The sequence below is a fragment of the Emys orbicularis genome, chromosome 24 (assembly GCF_028017835.1).
Source record: "Emys orbicularis isolate rEmyOrb1 chromosome 24, rEmyOrb1.hap1, whole genome shotgun sequence".
Lineage (NCBI taxonomy): Eukaryota > Metazoa > Chordata > Testudines > Emydidae > Emys > Emys orbicularis.
Genome location: NC_088706.1, coordinates 1958544 through 1977763, shown reverse-complemented (window position 1 = coordinate 1977763; position 19220 = coordinate 1958544). Strand labels below are relative to the sequence as shown.

The 19220-nt window shown below is 54.3% G+C and overlaps 1 protein-coding gene across 1 annotated transcript; it reads left to right on the top strand.

Moving 5' to 3' along the window:
• The first annotated feature begins 8504 nt into the window (after nt 1-8504).
• CTXN1 (cortexin 1) lies at nt 8505-8759 on the top strand. Its single transcript, XM_065422312.1, has one exon. The coding sequence runs from the start codon at nt 8505-8507 to the stop codon at nt 8757-8759; it is 255 nt and encodes an 84-aa protein (XP_065278384.1).
• The last annotated feature ends 10461 nt before the right edge of the window (nt 8760-19220 follow it).

The window sequence follows — 19220 nt, the reverse complement described above, 5'->3', positions numbered from 1 at the left end:
GGGGGCAACCAGATCTGCACGCAGTATTCAAGATATGTGTGTACCATGGATTTATATAGAGGCAATATAATATTGTCTGTCTTATTATCTATCCCTTTCCTAATCCCAACATTCTGTTTGCTTTTCTCACTGCTGCTGCCATAGGCGCTGACTCCGTGGGTACTCTGGGCCTGGAGCACCCATGGGGAAAAATTGGTGGGTGCTCTGCACCCACTGGCAACCAAGCTCCCTGCCCTCCCGCCTCACCTAACCTCACCTCACCTCACCTCTGCCTCTTCCCTTGAGCGCGCCATGTCCCCGCTTCTCCTCCCAGCGCTTGCCGCCGCAAAACAGCTGTTTCGCAGCGTAACAAGCTCTGAGAGGGAGTGAGGAGCAGGGGGAATGCGGCACGCTCAGGGGAGGAGGTGGGGAAGAGGTGGGGCTGGGGCGAGGATTTGGGGAAGGGGTTGGAATAGGGGCGGGGGTTGGCGGAGTTGGGGTGGGGACTTTGGGGAAGGGGTTGGAATGGGGGCAGGGCAGGGGCGGGAGGGGGCGTGGCCAGGGTGGAGTCGGGGCGGGGCCGGGGGCAGAGGGGGGTCGAGCACCCACCGGCACCAGCAGAAGTTGGCACCTATGGCCGCTGCACATTGAGTGAATGTTTTCAGAGAACTATTCACAATGACTCCAAGCTCTCTTTCTTGAGTGGTAACAGCTAATTTAGACCGCATCATGTTATACGTATAGTTGGGATTATGTTTTCCAATGTGCATTACTTTGCACTTATCAACATTGAATTTCATTTGCCATTTTGTTGTTGAGTCACCCAGTTTTGTGAGATCCTTTTGTAGCTCTTCGCAGTCTGCCTGGGACTTAACTATATTTCATAGTTTCGTATCATCTGCAAATTTTGCCACTTTTTCCAGATCATTTATGAATATGTTGAATAGGATTGGGCCCAGTACAGATCCCTGGGGGACCCCACTATTTATCTCTCTCCATTCTGAAAACTGACCATTTATTCCTACCCTTTGTTTCCTATCTTTTAACCAGTTACCAATCCATGAGAGAACCTTCTCTGTTATCCTTGCTTAAGAGCCTTTGGTGAGGGACCTTGTCAAAGGCTTTCTGAAAATCTAAGTACACTATATCCACTGGCTCCCCCATGTCCACATACTTGTTGACCCCCTCAAAGAATTCTAGTAGATTGGTGAGGCATGATTTCCCTTTACTAAAACCATGCTGACTCTTCCCCAACAAATTATGTTCATCTATGTGTCTGACAATTTTGTTCTTTACTATAGTTTCAACCGGTTTGCCCAGTACTGAAGTCAGGCTAATCGACCTGTAATTGCTGAGATCACCTCTGGAGTCCCTTTTAAAAATTGGCATCATATTAGCTATCTGCCAGTCATTTGATACAGAATGAGCTGAATGAGGTGGAGCAGCAAGCTGCAGGGGCCTGCGGAAGTGGGACAAGGCCCTAGGAGTGTGTGCTGCTTCCCAGGCCCGGCCGAGCACAGCGCCCGGCTGGAGGGTTTGCACATTCTCCTCGGGGGGCCTGGAGCCACCCCGTGTTGCTTGGCCCTTTCATTGTGGCTCTGGGGACGTCTTGTGCTAAAAGGTAAAAGCAGTTTGATTTGGGGAACATGTGTGGGGAGCAGCGTGGTCCTGTGGCAATCAGGACACTTGAGTTCCACCTCATTGTGATACCAACTCCCTCGGGGCCTGGGGGAAGGCTGGCTGGGCCTCAGTTTCCCGGTCTGTACAACCTGGCTAAGAACCAAGTGCACAGGGTGGTGGGCTGTTCTGTGCAGATACCTGGGAGCAGGGGGGCTTGGAGCACATCCGGGGGAACTCAGCATGCTGCAGCGTCAGGCACTGCAGTCTCCCAGGCCGTTGAGGGTCACTCGCAAGCCAGCGTCTGGGATCAGTGCCTGACTTTGCGGGAGCACAGAGCGCTGGCTGCACAGGGCTGTCCCAGGAGCAATGATTACAGGAGTGTGTTCCTTAGAGCGGGAGCCAGGCTGGGAGCGGAGGTGGAGTCCTGCATAGGCAGGTGCTGGTGCTGCTGGGTTTGGTTCAGGGCTGGCTCTGTGTGTGGGGGATCAGTCATGAGGCTGACACACACGTTGTCAGGGAGACATTCCCGTCACATCCTCCGCTCGCTCGGAGCTCTGGAAATCTGGGCTTGTGTTTTGGAAAGCGTGAGGTGCCTGCTCAGCTGCCTGTGGGCTCTGAGTCAGCTCCGCAGGGCTCAGCCCCCTTCCCCTCAGCATGGTACTGAGGGATGGGATGGGATCCAGGCTGGCAGCAGTGGAAGCTGCAGGTGACTGGGTGGTGGTGTGTGTGTGGGGGGGGACAGCACGTACACTGCGGTGAGCAGCTGGGATCCTCTATGAGGGGCGTGGGGGAGAGTGTGCGGCTGTCCCCTTGTTCAGGATACCCCTGGAAGGGGTGTGGGTCAGGGCCCTGCAGAGAGAACCGAGCCCTCCCCACCCTACACAGGCCTTCAGCCCTTCTGTCTGGGGGGCAAAGGGGGCAGAGAGCTAACAGGAAGGCAGGGGTGAGAGGGCAGATGGGCCAGAGCAGAGCTGAACTGAGAGGCAGGAGACCATCCTGCCCACCTCTTGAGAGCCCCCATGGGGCACTGCTCCTGGGGCTCGTTCTGCCAGGTGGGGTGGAAAAGCCAAGTCTCAGCGTCTGATAGCAGGAGGGAAAGGAGGGGAAAAAGGGGAAATACTGTGGGGGGCATTAGCCTCCCCCAAAGCTTCTGTGGGGAGAAAACAGGTCCCCCTTCCCCCTCCTGGACTGGGTAGGTGAGAACCAGGCCCCTGCCCCTCGACTTGGGCCTTGAGCAGTTTCAGCCCCTGCCCTGGGTCTGTGTGTGTTGGGGACCCCTGGACCCCAACTCCTCTGTATCCGGGCCCTCTTGCAGTGAGCACCCCCTGGTGCTCACAAGGGGTAAGGTAGATGCTTTCCGTGCCCTGCGTGCCCTACACTAGGAGGATCTTGGGTTGCTTCTTTGCTGGGCAACTCCCTCCCGCCTTGGGGTCCATTGTGTTGCCTCCGGGGTGCTGAGGAAGCAGGGGACTGAACCCTGAGGTGAAGGCTGCCGAGGGCTGAGTAATGCCTCGAACTCAGGGCCAGGCTCAGCCTGCTTCTGGCGCTGGCTCTGTCTTCTCACCCGGCTTGGGTCCTGCGCTGCCTGAGTGCCACACATGGGCTGGGCAGCAACTGACTGCGGAGAGCTCCATTAATTACAGACCCTCACATGAAGTCGCTGACGATTAACGCGCCCGCCCTGTATGAATTCCAGCGGCGGCTGCTCCCTTCAGCAGAGACACCGTGGTGCAGAGCCCCCTCGATGGACCCCCAAGGGTGACTCCCAGCATGGGGCTGCCAGCATGTCCTTCCCATGCAGTGTGGTTGGGCGTCTGCCAGGGCTTCTCGCTGGGGCATCCAGGTGCCTTCTGCATAAATCCAGAGCCATCATTTCTGTCACTAAGGGGCCCAAGCCCCAGTGCAAGCCTGGGGGCTGCTTTCCAGCAGTAACTCCAACCCGGCGTCTCCCCTCACTAGATCTGATGGTGGGAGCAGAGTCCCTGGCCAAGGGCTCTCCTGTGAGGATGCTCGGCTCTTTGGGTCCGCCCCCTCCAGCGCCCAGCCATGGTGCTGTGCATTGGAGGCCAGTGTCTTAGCCTTTTGCCAACTATAGGATTCCAGGCTTGGGTCCAAGCTTCGGAAGTGGAGCTGGGAACGGGGAGGCGGCCATGCATGGCACAGTCCACACGGGGCATGCGCCCGTCTGTGCCTGGCTTAGCCACTCTGGGCTGAACCCGGCTGATCTTGGCAGCAGATCGGGCTAGAAGCCCCCTGGTGGTTCGAAGGACTGTGCGCCTCAGCCCCTGCGGCACTAACCCTGGGCTAAGCTGTGACACTCTAATCCCAAGACTTGCCCAGACCTGGTTCCGGGGCTGCCAGGTGCCCCATGACCGGTGGGCCAGCAGGGGAGTGGCCCAGGCAGGAGACTGGCCTGCAGTCTGGCTGCAGCACAGAGCGTGGCGTTTGCTCTGCTGTGGGGACGGCGAAGGAGTGATTCTGCTCCATGGCCTCTGGCAGAGCCTGTCCAGTAGCGCAGGGTGGCTGCACACAGATAGGCGCCTACATCCCATTGGCTTCAAAGCCTGCCAGGGCCCTAACCTGCTTGGGTGCTTATGACAGTCCCACTAGGTGCCTCTCTGTGCCTGGAGGCATCTAAACCCCTGTGTCAGGCTGCCCAGGCCCTATGGGGACAGTTACACAGTAAAGCTGGTACTTCGAGGAGCATGGGGCAAGGGTCTCTTGAGGAGAAAACCTTCCCTTCTGCTGACGGAACAAAGGGTCTGACCCAACCCCTGGCAGCCCCCTGCCCCAGGGGTGAGTGGCTCCTCCCAGCGGCAGCCTGGCCTGGCTTGCTGTGCTGCCCTGCTCCACGCCGGAGGTGGATGACATCTGGGTGGTTCTACAGCTCTGGCCTGGACACTGAGCCACCTTCTTCCCCCCCCCCCCCCCCCCAGATGCTGCTGCCCTTCGGGGGTTTGTTATTAGACATTTTCTGACCCAGGGTAGCCAAGGGACTGTGCCCCTGAAGCTCCCCAGCCGGGGAGGGGGTGGCTGTTCATAGAATCATAGAATATCAGGGTTGGAAGGGACCTCAGGAGGTCATCTAGTCCCACCCCCTGCTCAAAGCAGGACCAATCCCCAACTGGGGCCTGCCCAGTTCACTGGACCAGAGTGACCCCAGCTTCTCTAGCACTTTGCACGGAGCAGCCAGCGGGAGCCAGGTTCTGCTGCTTGTTTAGAGCCGCACTGGGAGGGAGCCCAAACGCCCAGACACAGAGGGCCCGAGCGTGGCCTTCAGCCGCCAGCCTTGAGCGGGGGGGTGGGGGTGAGGGGCAGGTGGAGCTGGCCTAGTCCTTGTGCCTCCCTGTGCACTGGGGTTGCACAACTTACCCCAGCTGTTGGGTGGCACAGGATGCTCCCCTGGCACCAGCCCCAGGCCATAGGCTGGTGTGGAGGGGAGGCAGCCATGGCCCCTCCTCCTCCTCTGAACCCAGCAGGAGGGCACAGCTCCACGGAGTGTGTGGGGACCAGGGGGCTGCTGTGAGCAGCCCCTGCGCAGCCACATGGGGGCAAGTTTCTCCATCACCTGTGGCCCATGCACGGCCTGGCTGGGCCAGAGGGAGACCCAGAGGCCCAGGGAGACTAAGAGATGCGACCCCCCCAGCCCAACAAGCACATGCCTAGGGACTCATACGCACACACCCCCACGCGCTGCCCGCGGCCCTGCCACACCCCGGGGCTTGGCATGCAGGTGTGTGCGAGAGGCCTGGCTCTGCACCGGTTCTCTAGCTCAGGCTGGCCTTTGCAGTTAGCCTCTCCTTGGTTTGGCTGGCGGTCGGCACGCTGGGAGTAGCGCGTGCAGCCCACTGCACAGATAGGGGCACGTTGCCTGGCTGCTGCACATGAACCGCTCCAGCTCTGGGCTCCAGCAGGCAGGGTGCACTCTACAGCAGTGCTTGGGAGCCGTGGGGTTTGGCAGGGCTGGTGCCGTGGTGCACTGCCGAGCGCAGAGAAGTCCAGCTTCTGCTCCTGGGGCATAAGAACTTTCCACTATAATCCCAGCAGTGCCTAGAGGGAAGGCCCAGGCTGGGCAGCGGCTCCCAGGGAGCCGTGGCAGGTTGGCAGTGCGGCTGGAGATGCCAGGACTGGTTGCTGTGGGCTGAGCCAGTGTCCCTGCGGGCCCAATGCCCTGGGTTAGCTTGATATGCCATGGCTGCCACAGCAGCACTGGTGTCGTCCCCACGTTCTGGACCCTCTCTGAGCCTAGTTTTCAGGCTGGAGGATGGACTGTGAAACGCCACCTCATGCTGCCTGGGGCCGCTCCTGTGTTCCCAGACGCTGGCGACATGAAACGCTGCGGGCGTTTGGCACTCAGGCCTGATTCGCCTGCTCTCCGAGTAGTGCCAGACGACTTACACTGGGGAGGGGCAGGCCTGGGCTTTGCTTTAACACGAAGACACCCCAACTGCAAGTGAATTCGGTGTCCTCAGAACGTGAGGCAGGCGCTATTCTCCTTGCTGCTACCATGAGGAGCAGGGCCCCGTCCTGCTGGGTGCTATACAGACACCAGGTCTGCCCCAGAGAGCTCAGTCTAACACATGGTGGGAGGGGAAATGACTTTCCCAAGGTCCCACAGCCGTGGCTGAGATGGGAACAGAACCCAGGTGTCCGAGCCATGAGCCCATACTGCTAAAGTGGCCTTTGTCTTGGCTGCTCTGTGAACTGGACTGACCCGCCGTGGGCCTGTCGAGGCTGGCTTGCTCTTGGTGACCCCTGTGGATGTGTTGGAAACTCCCTCCCCCCCCCCATGAAGGGGAAATGCAGGGAATGACAGAGGCCAAAGCAAGCCCGTTCCCTACTGTGCGCCAAGATCTACCCGCAGGCAACATGGCCCAAGAGCCCGGCAGGAGGGACTGAGTGTTTTGCTTCTTCAGCCACAAATCTCACCGCTAAGGAGTCTTGAGCATCGACCTTTGCCCTTAGGTCGATCTCAGAGCAATCACCAAGTGTGGGGGTTGGGAGAGGGGGAATTTCCTTACAAGTTTTGGTAACACCCCCCGGAGAGGCCTCTGCTCATGTCAGTCATCGGGGGTTGTGTTCGAGTGATCAGCTCTGTGCAGTCACCCAAGGAAATAAGCTGCCAAAGCCCCATCAGGTGGCATGTGCTGGGGGGCTTTGCTCGGTCTCTGGGAATGAAGGGAGTGAAGGCAGTGCTGGACTGAAAGCCCTAAAGTGGCCTCTGCACAGAGTGGGCACAACATGGGGCAGTGCTAATGCAGCCCTCCCCACGCTGCCCATCAATGCCATGGGCTGGCAGCCCTGTGGACACGGTGGAATGCACGCTCCGTGGCAGCTGTTCCAGGTTTACAGCATCTCCAAGGCTGGCCTGAGCCTGCAGGGAGGTGGGCACGCAGATACCTGGCGTCAGGAGCTGCATGTGGCATGCCACGCTCAGTATCGTCAGCTCCAAGGGTGCAGCAGGCAGGAGACAGCCCCCACCGCCATGAAAATCAGGAGCTATAAAGAATGCATGTTGGGCTCTCTGTGCCGCTCGCTTTTTCAGCCTTTAGGTCGTGCTGAGGGGCCATATTTTCAAGTTTCCCTCGGCAAGCATGAGGGCTGGAAAGGCACTTTCAAGGAACGGCAGCTGAGATTTGCCCCTGATCTCAGGGCTCCAGGAGCTGGGACTTGAAGAGAAACACCCAATATAGCAAGGCTCATACCAACATGACAGGAATTGTCCCCATTGTGATTTGCCCCTGAGTTCCTGCATTGACTCATTGCAGGGCCTTAGATTCCTGTGTCTCTGAGCAGTCTGCCCCACCCCATCCAGCGAGTAGGGCTGATGGCTGGCACCACGGGTCATTGTCTCTACTGAGTGGGGGTATCAGTCAGGGGCAGTGTGGTAGCCTTGGGCTGATGTTGTCCTTTCTGATCTCTTTGCTTCTCAGCAATGGGGAACGTTTCACAGGAACAATCCGTGGGTCAGACTCTGCTCTGAGTTATACCAGTGTAAATCCGGAGTCAATCCAGTTACTCTGGGTTACCCTGGTGTGATGGAGGTCAGACTCTACCCCTCTGCATGGCATCTGAAGCCATGGTCTCTGCAGGAATGACAGCAGCAAAGCCCCGGCAAGAGAAAATAAATAGGGTGGGTTGGGGTTCAGACATTTTGCTTTTTGAAAAAATGTTGGGAAACAAAATATTTTGTTAACAACTAAATTCTCTTGCAAAAAAAAAAAAATTCTTTTCAGCAGAATCCCGATTCCAGCAAAAACTCTTTTCATGTGAAGCTTGTCAGCCGGCTCTGCTATTTATCACTCCCCACTCCCTGGAGAGGGACGGTTCTCCAGTTAGGCAGCAGACCCAACTCCATGTGCCCTAGGGGAGCAATTGCGCCCTGGCAGCAAAGGAGAGCAAAAAGCAGAAGTGACAAGTCTGCAAAACCCATTGCTGGGGCAGGCTGGGCAGGGCCCATTTGTGTCTGATGCAGGATTGCCCAGAGTTCTGCATGGGCTCCCAAGGGACGCAGCGCTGCCCGCATTGGAGAGGCATGTTACTCGCAAACTAATGCAAGCAGCTCGGTCTGGGTGGGGCAGTGGCGGGGCAGTAGCTGGAGCAGCGGGGCAGGGACAGCCCTGGGCTTTAGCAGAACCTGTTGAGTGTGTTGGTGTGTGGGCTCCCTACAAACAGCCTCATGCCCTTCTCTTTCCCTTTCAGGAGCTCTTGGCTGGAGCCGTGCGGCCCCATTTAGCCATGGACTAGCCCTGGGCAGGCAATTGCTCTCTGAGCACTGGCCCAGCTGCAAGCCAGAGCTGGCTCCATCCCCAGGTGGCTGCTCGTGGGCCGAGAGGATGGCCGCCGTGTGACCAGCCCGCACCCTGGCCCAGCTCCCGGCGTGGCAGGCGTGCTACGGCACGGCAATGAATGATGCGTCAACGATGGATTATGAACTGCTGTCCCCCTCCCTGGGGGAGCCCCCCGCCACCGGCCTGGGCATGGACGCCGAGCAGAAGACGGTCTTCGCCTTCGTCATCTTCCTCCTGGTCTTCTTGGTGATGCTCATGGTGCGCTGCTTCCGCATCCTGCTAGACCCCTACAGCCGCATGCCCGCCTCCTCCTGGACTGACCACAAGGAGGGGCTGGAGAGGGGCCAGTTCGACTACGCGCTGGTGTAGTGGGGCTCAGTGCGCCCCCCCTGCCCCTGCCTTTCTCTGTGGAGCGCTGCCCTGCCCCCCAGGGATGCTGCCAGCTGGGAGGGCGGAAGGGGCCTGCCTGGGTTTGTCTCTTTTCTAGGCACTTCTCCATTTTCTCCTCAAGCTGCAGCACCATGCGCGGGTTGGATATTTGGGGGGATCTGGTGATGGGACGAGCCTGGTGAGCCCTTGATTCAAAACAGGTCCCCCCAGATGGCATTCTACCATGCTTCTCAGTGTTGCGTGCTATGGGGGTGGGCATGGGGTGGGGCCTATTGGGGTGGAGTGGGGCAGGGCAGGTTTCTCAGGGTTTCTGGGCTGGGTGGCGCCGTACCAGACACGGCCCGAGCATGGTGTCTGCCGTTGTCGCCCAGGACAGGGCTGTGCGGTTCTGTGTCCGGGTGGCCTCATGGCTGAGCCCTGGCTGTTGGGGCAGGGGGTTGTTATAGGCACCTCAAGTGCTGGCTTCTGTGACTTTCCCATTGGATTAACAGTCCCCAGGCAGGGTACCCCATGCCGTGTGAGCTGGATGCTGCCCGTGCCTGCCCCATGCAGCCATTGCCCCACATACGAGGCAGCCCTTCCACCTGAGTGCCACCAATGCACAGCTCCCTCCTTGGTGGCGCGCCCCCTATTGGCCTCGCTCTGCATTACACTGTAGCGAACGCCACCACCCCCAGCTGGAGAAAATGCCTCTGACCAAAGGTGCGGCCCTGCAGCCGACTACAGAGCCCCTGCGACAGCTGCAGGGCACCAGGCAGCCCGGCCCGCTCACCCTGGTGACAGGAAGGAGCTAACGCTCCCCAGTGAGCTGTGGGCCTGCTCTCAGTGGCCTTTCCCAGGCCTGCCAGTGGCTCAGCGCCAGAGGTACTGGCTCCAGTGGGGCGGAGGACGCTCTCCCCTCGCAAGCGCTCAATCAGGTGACACTGACACCTCCCGGCTGCCCAGGGCACAGGGAGCAGAGCTGACGTGATGGAGCTTTGTCTGGAACAGGGCCTCACTTCCTGCCTCCAGCCCAGGGCCATGCTAGCCTTCCAGGGCGAGACAGATGCTGCAGTCGGGCACAGGCCTAGCCAGACTCCCTGTTGGGTTATAGCCATGGGCTGGCAGGAGGGTTTGAGGTGAGGGTGTACAGCTGAAGGGTGTGCCCAGGAGAGCGCAGACCCTTCTCCTCCACAGAACTAAAGCTGCACTTCTGCTAACCCCTCCCAGCTTGGCCTCTTCTCTCTGCTGCTTTTTGTCATGGATACACCATGTCCCTGAGAACAAGCACATCTGGCCCCACGCGCCACCACGTCCCCCCATGTGAGTCAAAGCTGGCCATAGGCCCCACCACATCCCCCGTGAGCCAGAGCCAGCCCCACACACTACCACGGTCCCTGTGTGAGCCCAGTAGGGTCCCGCAGGGATCGGTTCTTGGCCCTCCACTATTTAACATTTTTATCAATGTCCTATAAGAAAACATAAACCATCACTGGTAAAGTTTGCAGATGACACAATCATTGTCATCTGGTAAATACTGAAGAGGCCAGGTCACTGGTAGGGTGCTATTTGGCTCGCTCAGTAAGCAGTATAGGTGTCATATGCCTTGAAAATACATTGTTCATAGAATATCAGGGTTGGAAGGGACCTCAGGAGGTATCGAGTCCCACCCCCTGCCTTCACTAGCAGGACCAATGTTTTGCCCCAGATCCCTAAATAGCCCCCTCATGGACTGAGCTCATAACCCTGGGTTTAGCAGACCAGTGCTCAGACCACTGAGCTATCCCTCCCCGCTCTTATCCTCTCTCTGCCCTTCTAAGTAACTGCAGCCAATCATCCTGGTGTATCTTCCAAACCCTTAGCTTCCTCCTTGAGCTAAAGGCAATGAGGATCAATAGGGCCTGTCCCAGCAGGTGGGGCATCTTGTCTGCGGAGCACTAATTAAGCTAAAGTTAAACTACACAATTCCCAGGAAAGGAAAACTCTGATGCTTGATAAGGAACCTCCCAGCTGTTGATAGTTATTCACACCAAAGAGTCCCTTATTCACTAGTGGTTAAGACGTCCAACTCTCTTCGTCTAGCTAAAGAGACCCCTTACCAGGCAACAGACAAGAATAATTGCCCCCTGTCTTGTGACCTATTGTCTCCTGTCTTCGGGCTGCCCCCCTTCCCCCGGAGCACCCAGGTGCACCTGCCTCTGTTTCCCCTTTCAGAGTGCTCAGGAACTCCACTAGAAGCTCTCTTGTCTCAGTAATACCCCTTCTTGGGGCTGGTTATTACAAAATTACTGTGCCAACAGTCCAAAAGGCAAGTGGAACACATAGTCCATTTATCAGCCCAGTGCAGGTAGTCCTTAAAATCCAAACATCATCCTTGGACATAATACATCCTGCATTCCGGTGCCTTCTGCCATGCCCGAACAGTCCTCTTTTGTCCCTCTACAAGGGCAGCTCCCCTAGCCCTACCAGCTGGAGTGCAACCCTGCTGTTCCCAGCAGGACCCCCACAGCCTCTCTGCATCCCTCACTCTCCTGGCCCTGTCACTGTTCCCTGGGCTCCAGCTCTCTTGCATGGAGCTGTCAGGTTAACCCCACTGCTGTCCTCTGGCCTCCAGCCCTTGGCTCCAGCGCTCTGGCTTAGAGCCAGCAGGTACCTCCCTCTGCTCTTCTCTGGCTCATGCCCTCTGGCTTGGGGATGTCAGACAGCAAACCCCTCTTGCTGCTCTCTTGGCATCAGCCTTCCCACAGGCACCTCCTCCACTCCCCTGGCCTCTGGCAGCTCTTCCCTGCCGCTCTCTGGACTCTCACTTCCAGGCAGCTCTCACCAGGTTGCTCTTTCCTGACTCACCAGGTTGCTCTTCCCTCGAGGCTTCAGGTGCCTTCTTGTAATCCCAAATGGAGTGAGCTGATGAATCACAGGTACACTAGCTCTGCTCCTTCTTGAAGAGCCAGTGTCAGCCTGTGACATTTCCTTGGTATGAACCAAGGACCGGGAGTGAGTATGGAAGGTGTTAAACCAACGAGAAATAACTCGTGAAACCTGATGGTCAAATGGGGTACACTTCTCATTCCCCCAAGAAATCCAAACTGCTTACCCCCTCCCCAAACTCCACAGTTGTTTGCCTTATTAATCAGATCTTCATCTTTCTATGTGAATAATCTGTCTTGTTCCTCCAATGTAATGTCTCGTGTCCTATGATAAGCCCTGAAAGATGTGCAGAGTGTTAGATATAATCCAAGAATATATGGACCGTGTCCTCTAGATTTAGAAAACTAGAAGGGATTTTGTTTGTTTTCTTTGTTAATGGTTGTTGCACTAGAGAATGGTATGCATTGTATGGCATGAGAAGAGATAACACTACTACATAGGACTAGATGGGGCCATTTGGATCATCGAGTATTGCATGGTACAGGCACTGAACCAAGGTATAACTTTGGAATATTAAGAGAAATTGCTTAAAGGAGGGATCCCAATTCAAAGTCAGGGTTAATACTGAAATATAATCCATGAAATTAATCAAACCTAAAAAAAACCCCACGACTAAAAGGAGCATTGAAGACATTTGTTATATGCCATCACCATCTACTGGACACTGATGGAAGTAACAAAGAAACAGCGTTGGAAGTTGAGAGTCATTTAGAAAGCATCCAGTAGAAACAAGAGGGCAGACACCTTCCAGCTAGCCCTGAAATCAGGGTAAATAAACCTGAAGTAATGTTGGACTTCAGAGCTTGCTGAACCCAGTAACCAGCCTCTCCCCTTATCCAGGCTCATGGGACCAAGAAGAGTTTGCAATGTTTGCTGAACCTCCATGTGTGGATGACTCTCCTCAGGGTCACAGGTCTAAGCCGGAGTGACTGAACCCACAAATAAGGTGCAGCATCCAGCAGTGTGACTGACATGTGAACCAGCTGTGTGGCAAGTATCCCCCATCCCAGGATTAACAAAATAAGAAGTGATGAGCGTCCGTTTCAAAGATTATATTTCCGTCTCTGTTCTTTAACTGAAGGTGTGTGTTATCTCACTGATTCTACACCCTTTAGTGAGATGTCAAGTAACCAAACTTTGGATTTTGACTAATTAATGCGGTATTTATACTCTCCTTATAAGTCCAAGCAGACTGGAATAAGAGCAATTTAAACTGTAACTTTAAGCAATTGCTTTTGATATTTTAAACTTGCCCCTTCATACCAAACCATTCAAATAGCAGGGACCACATTCTTCAAGGTGCCTTTAAAACAAGTGCATCCTTACTCCTCGGAGAGGTACTAGGAGTGTATTAAACGTATTAGAAGTACTAAAGAATTGATGGTTAATGATCATAAGAATGGAATAAGAAATCTTGGTGATTTGCTTTGTTCCTTGGTATAACTGCTGAGCCTCAACCCTAGTCTATGACAATTGCTTGCAAGATTGTATTTATATGTTCAGTAAATGCCTAAGAACATTGGTTGTGTCTATACTTGGTTGACGAACTGTCGATTGTATACTTTTGTGTTTCTGGGTGAATTAAATAAACTGTTGATTGGTTAAGAACATCAAGTGATCGTTTGTCATCCTGATTTAAGAAATACCATCCTAGGTGTAAGTTGAACTGAAAAGAACCTGGCATTTAAATTAGTAAGACAATGTTCCTTTGAATTAATAGAAAGGGTTTATCCTAATTAAATTCCATTTCTGTATTGGCTACAACACATAGAAGTTTGGCAAATCTACTTTGATTCATAGATTACAAGGCAGAAGGGCCCATGGTGACCATCTAATCTGACCTCCTGCACAGGTCAGAGACCTGCCCCAAAAGATTTCCTAGAGCAGAGCTCTTAGAGACACAGCCAATCTTGATTGAAAAATGGCCAGTGATGGAGCGCTCACCTTGGGAAATGGTTCAAATGGTTAATTTCTCTCACCATTAAAAATGTGCAGAAGGTCAGACTAAATGTTCACAGTGGTCCCTTCTGGCCTTATGTGAATCTCTGAGGGCTCAGCCACCTCCAGAAAACAAGCTCATCTTAGGCTGTGCCTCACGTAAAGAGGAAAGAAGCTGCCATCAAAGAAATCACTACAACCAGGTGACTGAAATGAGTCCCCCACAACAAAACCACACAATTCATATTATAATTTACACAGGACAGTACGTGTGTAATAGACAATCTGTGGCAAGTGAAATCCCTGCCCATACGAGCTTGCAATCTAAGCAAGGAGAATTTAACACCATACTTCATTCATTCATTCACCACACTCAACTCAGCGGCATTTCTCTGTCCGTGCGTCTGTAACACGATAACATCTGCAGCCCATGTCCAATCAATTCCTAAATTTCGAGGAAGGTTCTAGGCATCAGTGGGACAAACCCTATTGATTTTCATGATAGTGGGAAAACCAGAATGCTGGGAAAGCCTGATTTCCACACAGATGTGCCTGCATGTAACTGCAGGCAGATGAGCATTGTGACATCAGAGGTATCTGAGCCAGTCATCACTCAGTCCCTCCAGTTCACTTGCATACTTCAACCCCATTGGTTGAAATGAGGCAGCAAGTGAAGGTGCAGTCAAGACTAAGGTGCTTTGACCCAGGTAAGGGGCGCAGGGTTCAGGACTGGACCAGTGAAGGCTGCTTCAGCTCAGGGCTCCTAGTGGCTGAGAAGGAGCGAGGCTGGAGCCTTGCATTTTGGCTCCTGCTCCCCATGCCTGGCTCAGGCGGCTAATTCTCTTTACTTAGTCAGAATTGTTTTAGTTCATCTAAACAGTGCCCATCTCTCTGCCTGCAGCCCCACGTGAGCACTGTCAAGGGGAGCGATGACCAAGGCAGGCAGCAGGGTTAGGGTTACAGGGGGGATTGGTGATGACTGGCTGAATTACCACTGATGTCTCAATGTTACTGCTCAGCCTTCTCTGGGGGTGTGTGGAAATAAGGCTTTCCTGGCATCCTGGTTTTCTGATTGTCACCAAAATCACAAGGGTTCTTCCCACTGATGTGCAGAATGTTTGCTGAAAGTTTGGAATTGATTGGATATGGTCTTCAGAAATCATTGCCTGACAGACTGACAGTCAGAGCAAGAACTGTCTGCATTGAGTTAATAGAATCATAGAATATCAGGGTTGGAAGGGACCTCAGGAGGTCATCTAGTCCAACCCCCTGCTCAAAGCAGGACCAATTCCCAACTAAAACATCCCAGCCAGGGCTTTGTCAAGGCTGACCTTAAAAACCTCTAAGGAAGGGGATTCCACCACCTCCCTAGGTAACCCATTCCAGTGCTTCACCACCCTCCTAGTGAAAAAGTTTTTCCTAATATCCAACCTAACCCTCCCCCACTGCAGACAGATTTTTACCCCAGTTCCCTAAATGGCCCCCTCAAAGATTGAACTCAGAACCCTGGGTTTAGTAGGCCAATGCTCAAAGCACTGAGCTATCCCTCCCCCCTCCTGAATAATATATGGAGATATACCTATCTCATAGAACTGGAAGGGACCCCAAAAAGTCATTGAGTCTAGCCCCCTGCCTTCACTAGCAGGACCAAGTACTGATTTTGCCCCAGATCCCTAAGTGGCCCCCTCAAGGGTTGAACTCACAACCTGGGTTTAGCAGGCTAATAGTCAAACCACTGAGCTATCCCCCCCTCGCTTGATCAGCTAGTTAATAGCTTGGGGAAATACTTTTAACAGGGAGAAACATTGGTTCCTTTAAAAAGAACTCATTTATTCGTAATTCACCCTACATGTGGCGTCATTTTAAATATTACCCTAACTACACTTAACTATGAACAGGGAAATCGATCTAATGGCGAGGGAGCAGCAGACACTGCTGAGGTCCATCTTGCTTCCATGGGATCCCCACGGACAGCTACTCGACAGAAGAATGGATGGTTCTTGTGTGCCTGTATGGAGAGCCATCAGCACTATGCATAACTAGCCTGGAACAACAGGATAGGGAGATGCAGTTGGAAGGGACACATAGATGGTGCAAGCTAGAGCATTGGGTAATTCTGAGCATGCAGGAAAGGCCAGGAAGGGCCCGTAGTCTGAAGGTGACTTGACATGGGCCATGCGGAATGGGCTTGTGTTTGTCTAGCTGGCAGTGTCTGGTTTCTGCCGCCTTTTGTGGTAGGTTTGCCAATTATGGTTGGATGTATTCCTGGAGGTTTCTTCGCATGACATAATCTTTAATTAAAGATTAATCTCTAATTCCTGGAGACTCCAGGCCAATCCTGGAGGGTTGGCAACTCTATTTCATAGTCACGGGGGGCAGAATGCACCCTGCAGCCCTGCTGTGTGTGATGGGGGAACGTGCTGCTCTGCACCAATCCACAGCTGAGGAGCTCAGCGGAGACCAGCACCAGCACCCGGAGGGGCAGAGACCAGTGATAACAGCGTCTGCTCAACTCCCCAAAAGGCTACACTGGGTAACCCATCAAATATGCCAGCATGGAGAGGTTGGGTGGCGCCTGGGGCAGGGTTGGGTGGCGCCTGGGGCAGGGTTGGGTGGGCCCCCAGGGTTTGATGAGACCCCACTCTCCACAGCTGGATGGGAAAAGGCCCTTCTGTGCCTGGGGGATTTCCTGGCATCTAATTGAAGAAAAGGGGCCCCTCCCCCTCTGAGAATGAAACACTAGGTCAGGCGTTAGAACAGGACAGGCTGGGGGTGAACAGCACTTATCCCCTGTCACCCCCACTCTGCTCTCCTAGGCACCACCTTCCACTCCAGCCGGATGCTCACAATAACAACACCCCCCCACCCCCCACTCCGCCCTCAGCTCCCTCCTTCCTCTCCCCCCTCAGACATCCCCAGCTCCCTCTTGCCCAACCCCTGCCCCTCCCCCCTCAGACATCCCACAGCTCCCTCCTGCCCAACCCCCGCCCCTCCCCGCTGAGACACCCCACAGCCCTCAGCTCCCTCCACCCTCAGGCACCCCCCAGTCCCCAGCTCCCTCCTGCCCAACCCTGCCCCTCCCCCCTCAGACACCCACAACCCTCAGCTTCGTCCTGACCAACCCCTGCCCCTCAGAAACCTCTCCCAGGTTTGATCTCCTCCATGCTGGCCTAACTTCCCCAGAGCTCAGATCCAGCTCCATGGCTGGGGGGGGGGCTGCCTCCCACCTGGCTCCCCAGCTCAAGTCCAGCTCTCCCCTCACCCATGCACAGGCTCAGCCCAGCCCCTGCTGCCTGCCACGTCCCCCACACCCCGGCAGGGAGCATGCAGGATGCCTCTGATCTGCAACAGCCCCATTGTGCCTCCTCTCTCTGCTGCCTGGAAACCCCTAGAATGACCCTGTCCCCACTCCCATGGCGAGTGCATCAAGGGGTGGGGGGAGATCATGGTGGGTCGATGCTGGTGATTCGTCCCGTCTGATGGGAATATCAAACTGGCCTGAACGACGCACTGCAGCTTCTAGTGTAGGGAACAATTTGTCCATGACTGGGGTCGCTCTGTCTAAGGCTACCCTGGCTCCCGGGCCTGTAGGGCTTGCTCTGCGTAGGAGGCGGGTGCTGCCCCAGTTGCTCAAGAAGCGGAGACAGCACCATTTTCCTTTACCCATGTAACCCCCCCCCCCCGCGGCATCTCGCGAGGGGCCTGACTCAAAGCCCCCAGCAGTCACTGGAAAGCCGCCCTTTTGGAGCACGCTGTATCACCGGTGCAGCTTTCTCCTGCAGCCAGACAGGCATTGCTTAGCCAGCTGCTGCAGGGGCCATTTCCAATGTGATCTGAGAGCTCAGCGCCTCCAGCTACAAATGAGAGGCAGAACCATTTAACCCAAAATAATTTTATTGTTGCTGTTGCTTCTGATACAAAAAGGAATCCACAAAGAGACGCTCGCTCTGCGGGGCAAGGTGGCACAGCTTCTGCACTGGGTGTGCCCAGCGCATCTGAAAACCAACTAGCAAGAAATGTCAATGAACACAAATCACCACACTAGACTGGAATGAATGAAAACATTTTGCTTTCTCATTTGACACGTTTGGCTCAACACACACACACAAAACCCCACTTCTGCTAATTTATTATTATTAATTTTTTTTAAAAGCACCTTTTGGTAAAAAAAACAAAACAAAAACAGGCCACCTGTCACGTCATGAGGTCTGGTACTCTTGCAAAATCCAGCGTGTGATGTTTGCAGCTGCATTATGCAAAAGAGTTTTCAAGTTTGATATTAGCCAAAGTACAGTATACACACACTTCCCCTACATGCCATGTGGTGGCAGCATCCCAGGAAAGAACAGAAATGAAAAACAACCCCCCACCCCGAAGTACCAAAAAGCTACAGGAATATGCCCTCCTCACAACAACGAGCAGTCGTAACATTGGTGGTTATACATAAATATGAAGGGTGGATGCAGTGCAGTAACCCTGACGCTTCAGTACCAGCACCAGCTTCCGCGAGCTGAAAGCACCATTGATCTGGGGATCTATCAGGTAGTCGTGTGTGTTACCATGAGTGAATTAGCACCTTTGTTTCCTTTTGCTGATGCACAGTGTTGATGTAGAACCAAAAAAACCCCCAACAAACAAACCCAAAACCGACATACACAAAAAACGGAAAAAAGAGTTTCATGCAAAACTAGAAAATGGCCTTGTAGAAAACAGTTGTATGAAAAATCACCCTCTTGGCAGGAAGCAAGGGCTGTCAGAACCAACCTGTTTGCTCAGGCCATCGGCGGCAGCAAGGAGACAGATTCTTTGCAATCTGATTTCGCAGCTTGTTTTTAGTGCATTTAGTTTGTCTGCATTGACCAGAGGATTAGTATTTTTGACATCACGTTGGAGTGACCAGAGCGGAATCCCATATTTGCAAGTGCCCCCGACTGTAGGTGTCTGGCCAAAGGCCCTGAGGTGACTCAAACCAGACACCTCCAAACTGGCACCCAAAATCAGGGACCATTTTGAAAATATGGGCCTAAATGCCCATGAGCCATGTCCCTCTTCCCTGTGGGCCTGCAATGCCACTTCTCAGCACACTTCTCCTGCTCAGGGGGACCTCTCAGGGAACTCACAAACGCTCCCAGCAGTGGGTCCAGGATCCACCCACTGGGTCAAATAACCCCCAATTCCTACCAGCAGGAAGGGCCTATCTGTGCTGTGCTAAGACTCACTACATCTCTCGTGGCAATTTAGTTTGTTCAACCACAATCAAAGCATACAACTGTACGCCTCCCCTCAAAGCTACTCAGCACCTGCTGGTGACAGAAGGACGTACGTTAACCTCTGCAGTTGCTGGAGCTGTAGGAACAACCCTTCCAAACTCCACTCTGTGGAGAGGGTGCCAGCAGTACCAGCTAGTATTGCACATGTTCAGAACACTGCAGTATTGAAGCCTTAAACTGGAACAGAAGCCTGCAGTCCTTCAGACTGGCTAGCCTGCAGTGTGAGGTTACATGGCATAATCCAAACTGGCCCTTCACTCCAAGTGGGGCCAAATTAACCCTTTTTTTGCCATGCAAAGGGACAAAACGAAGGACCCGATGGAAC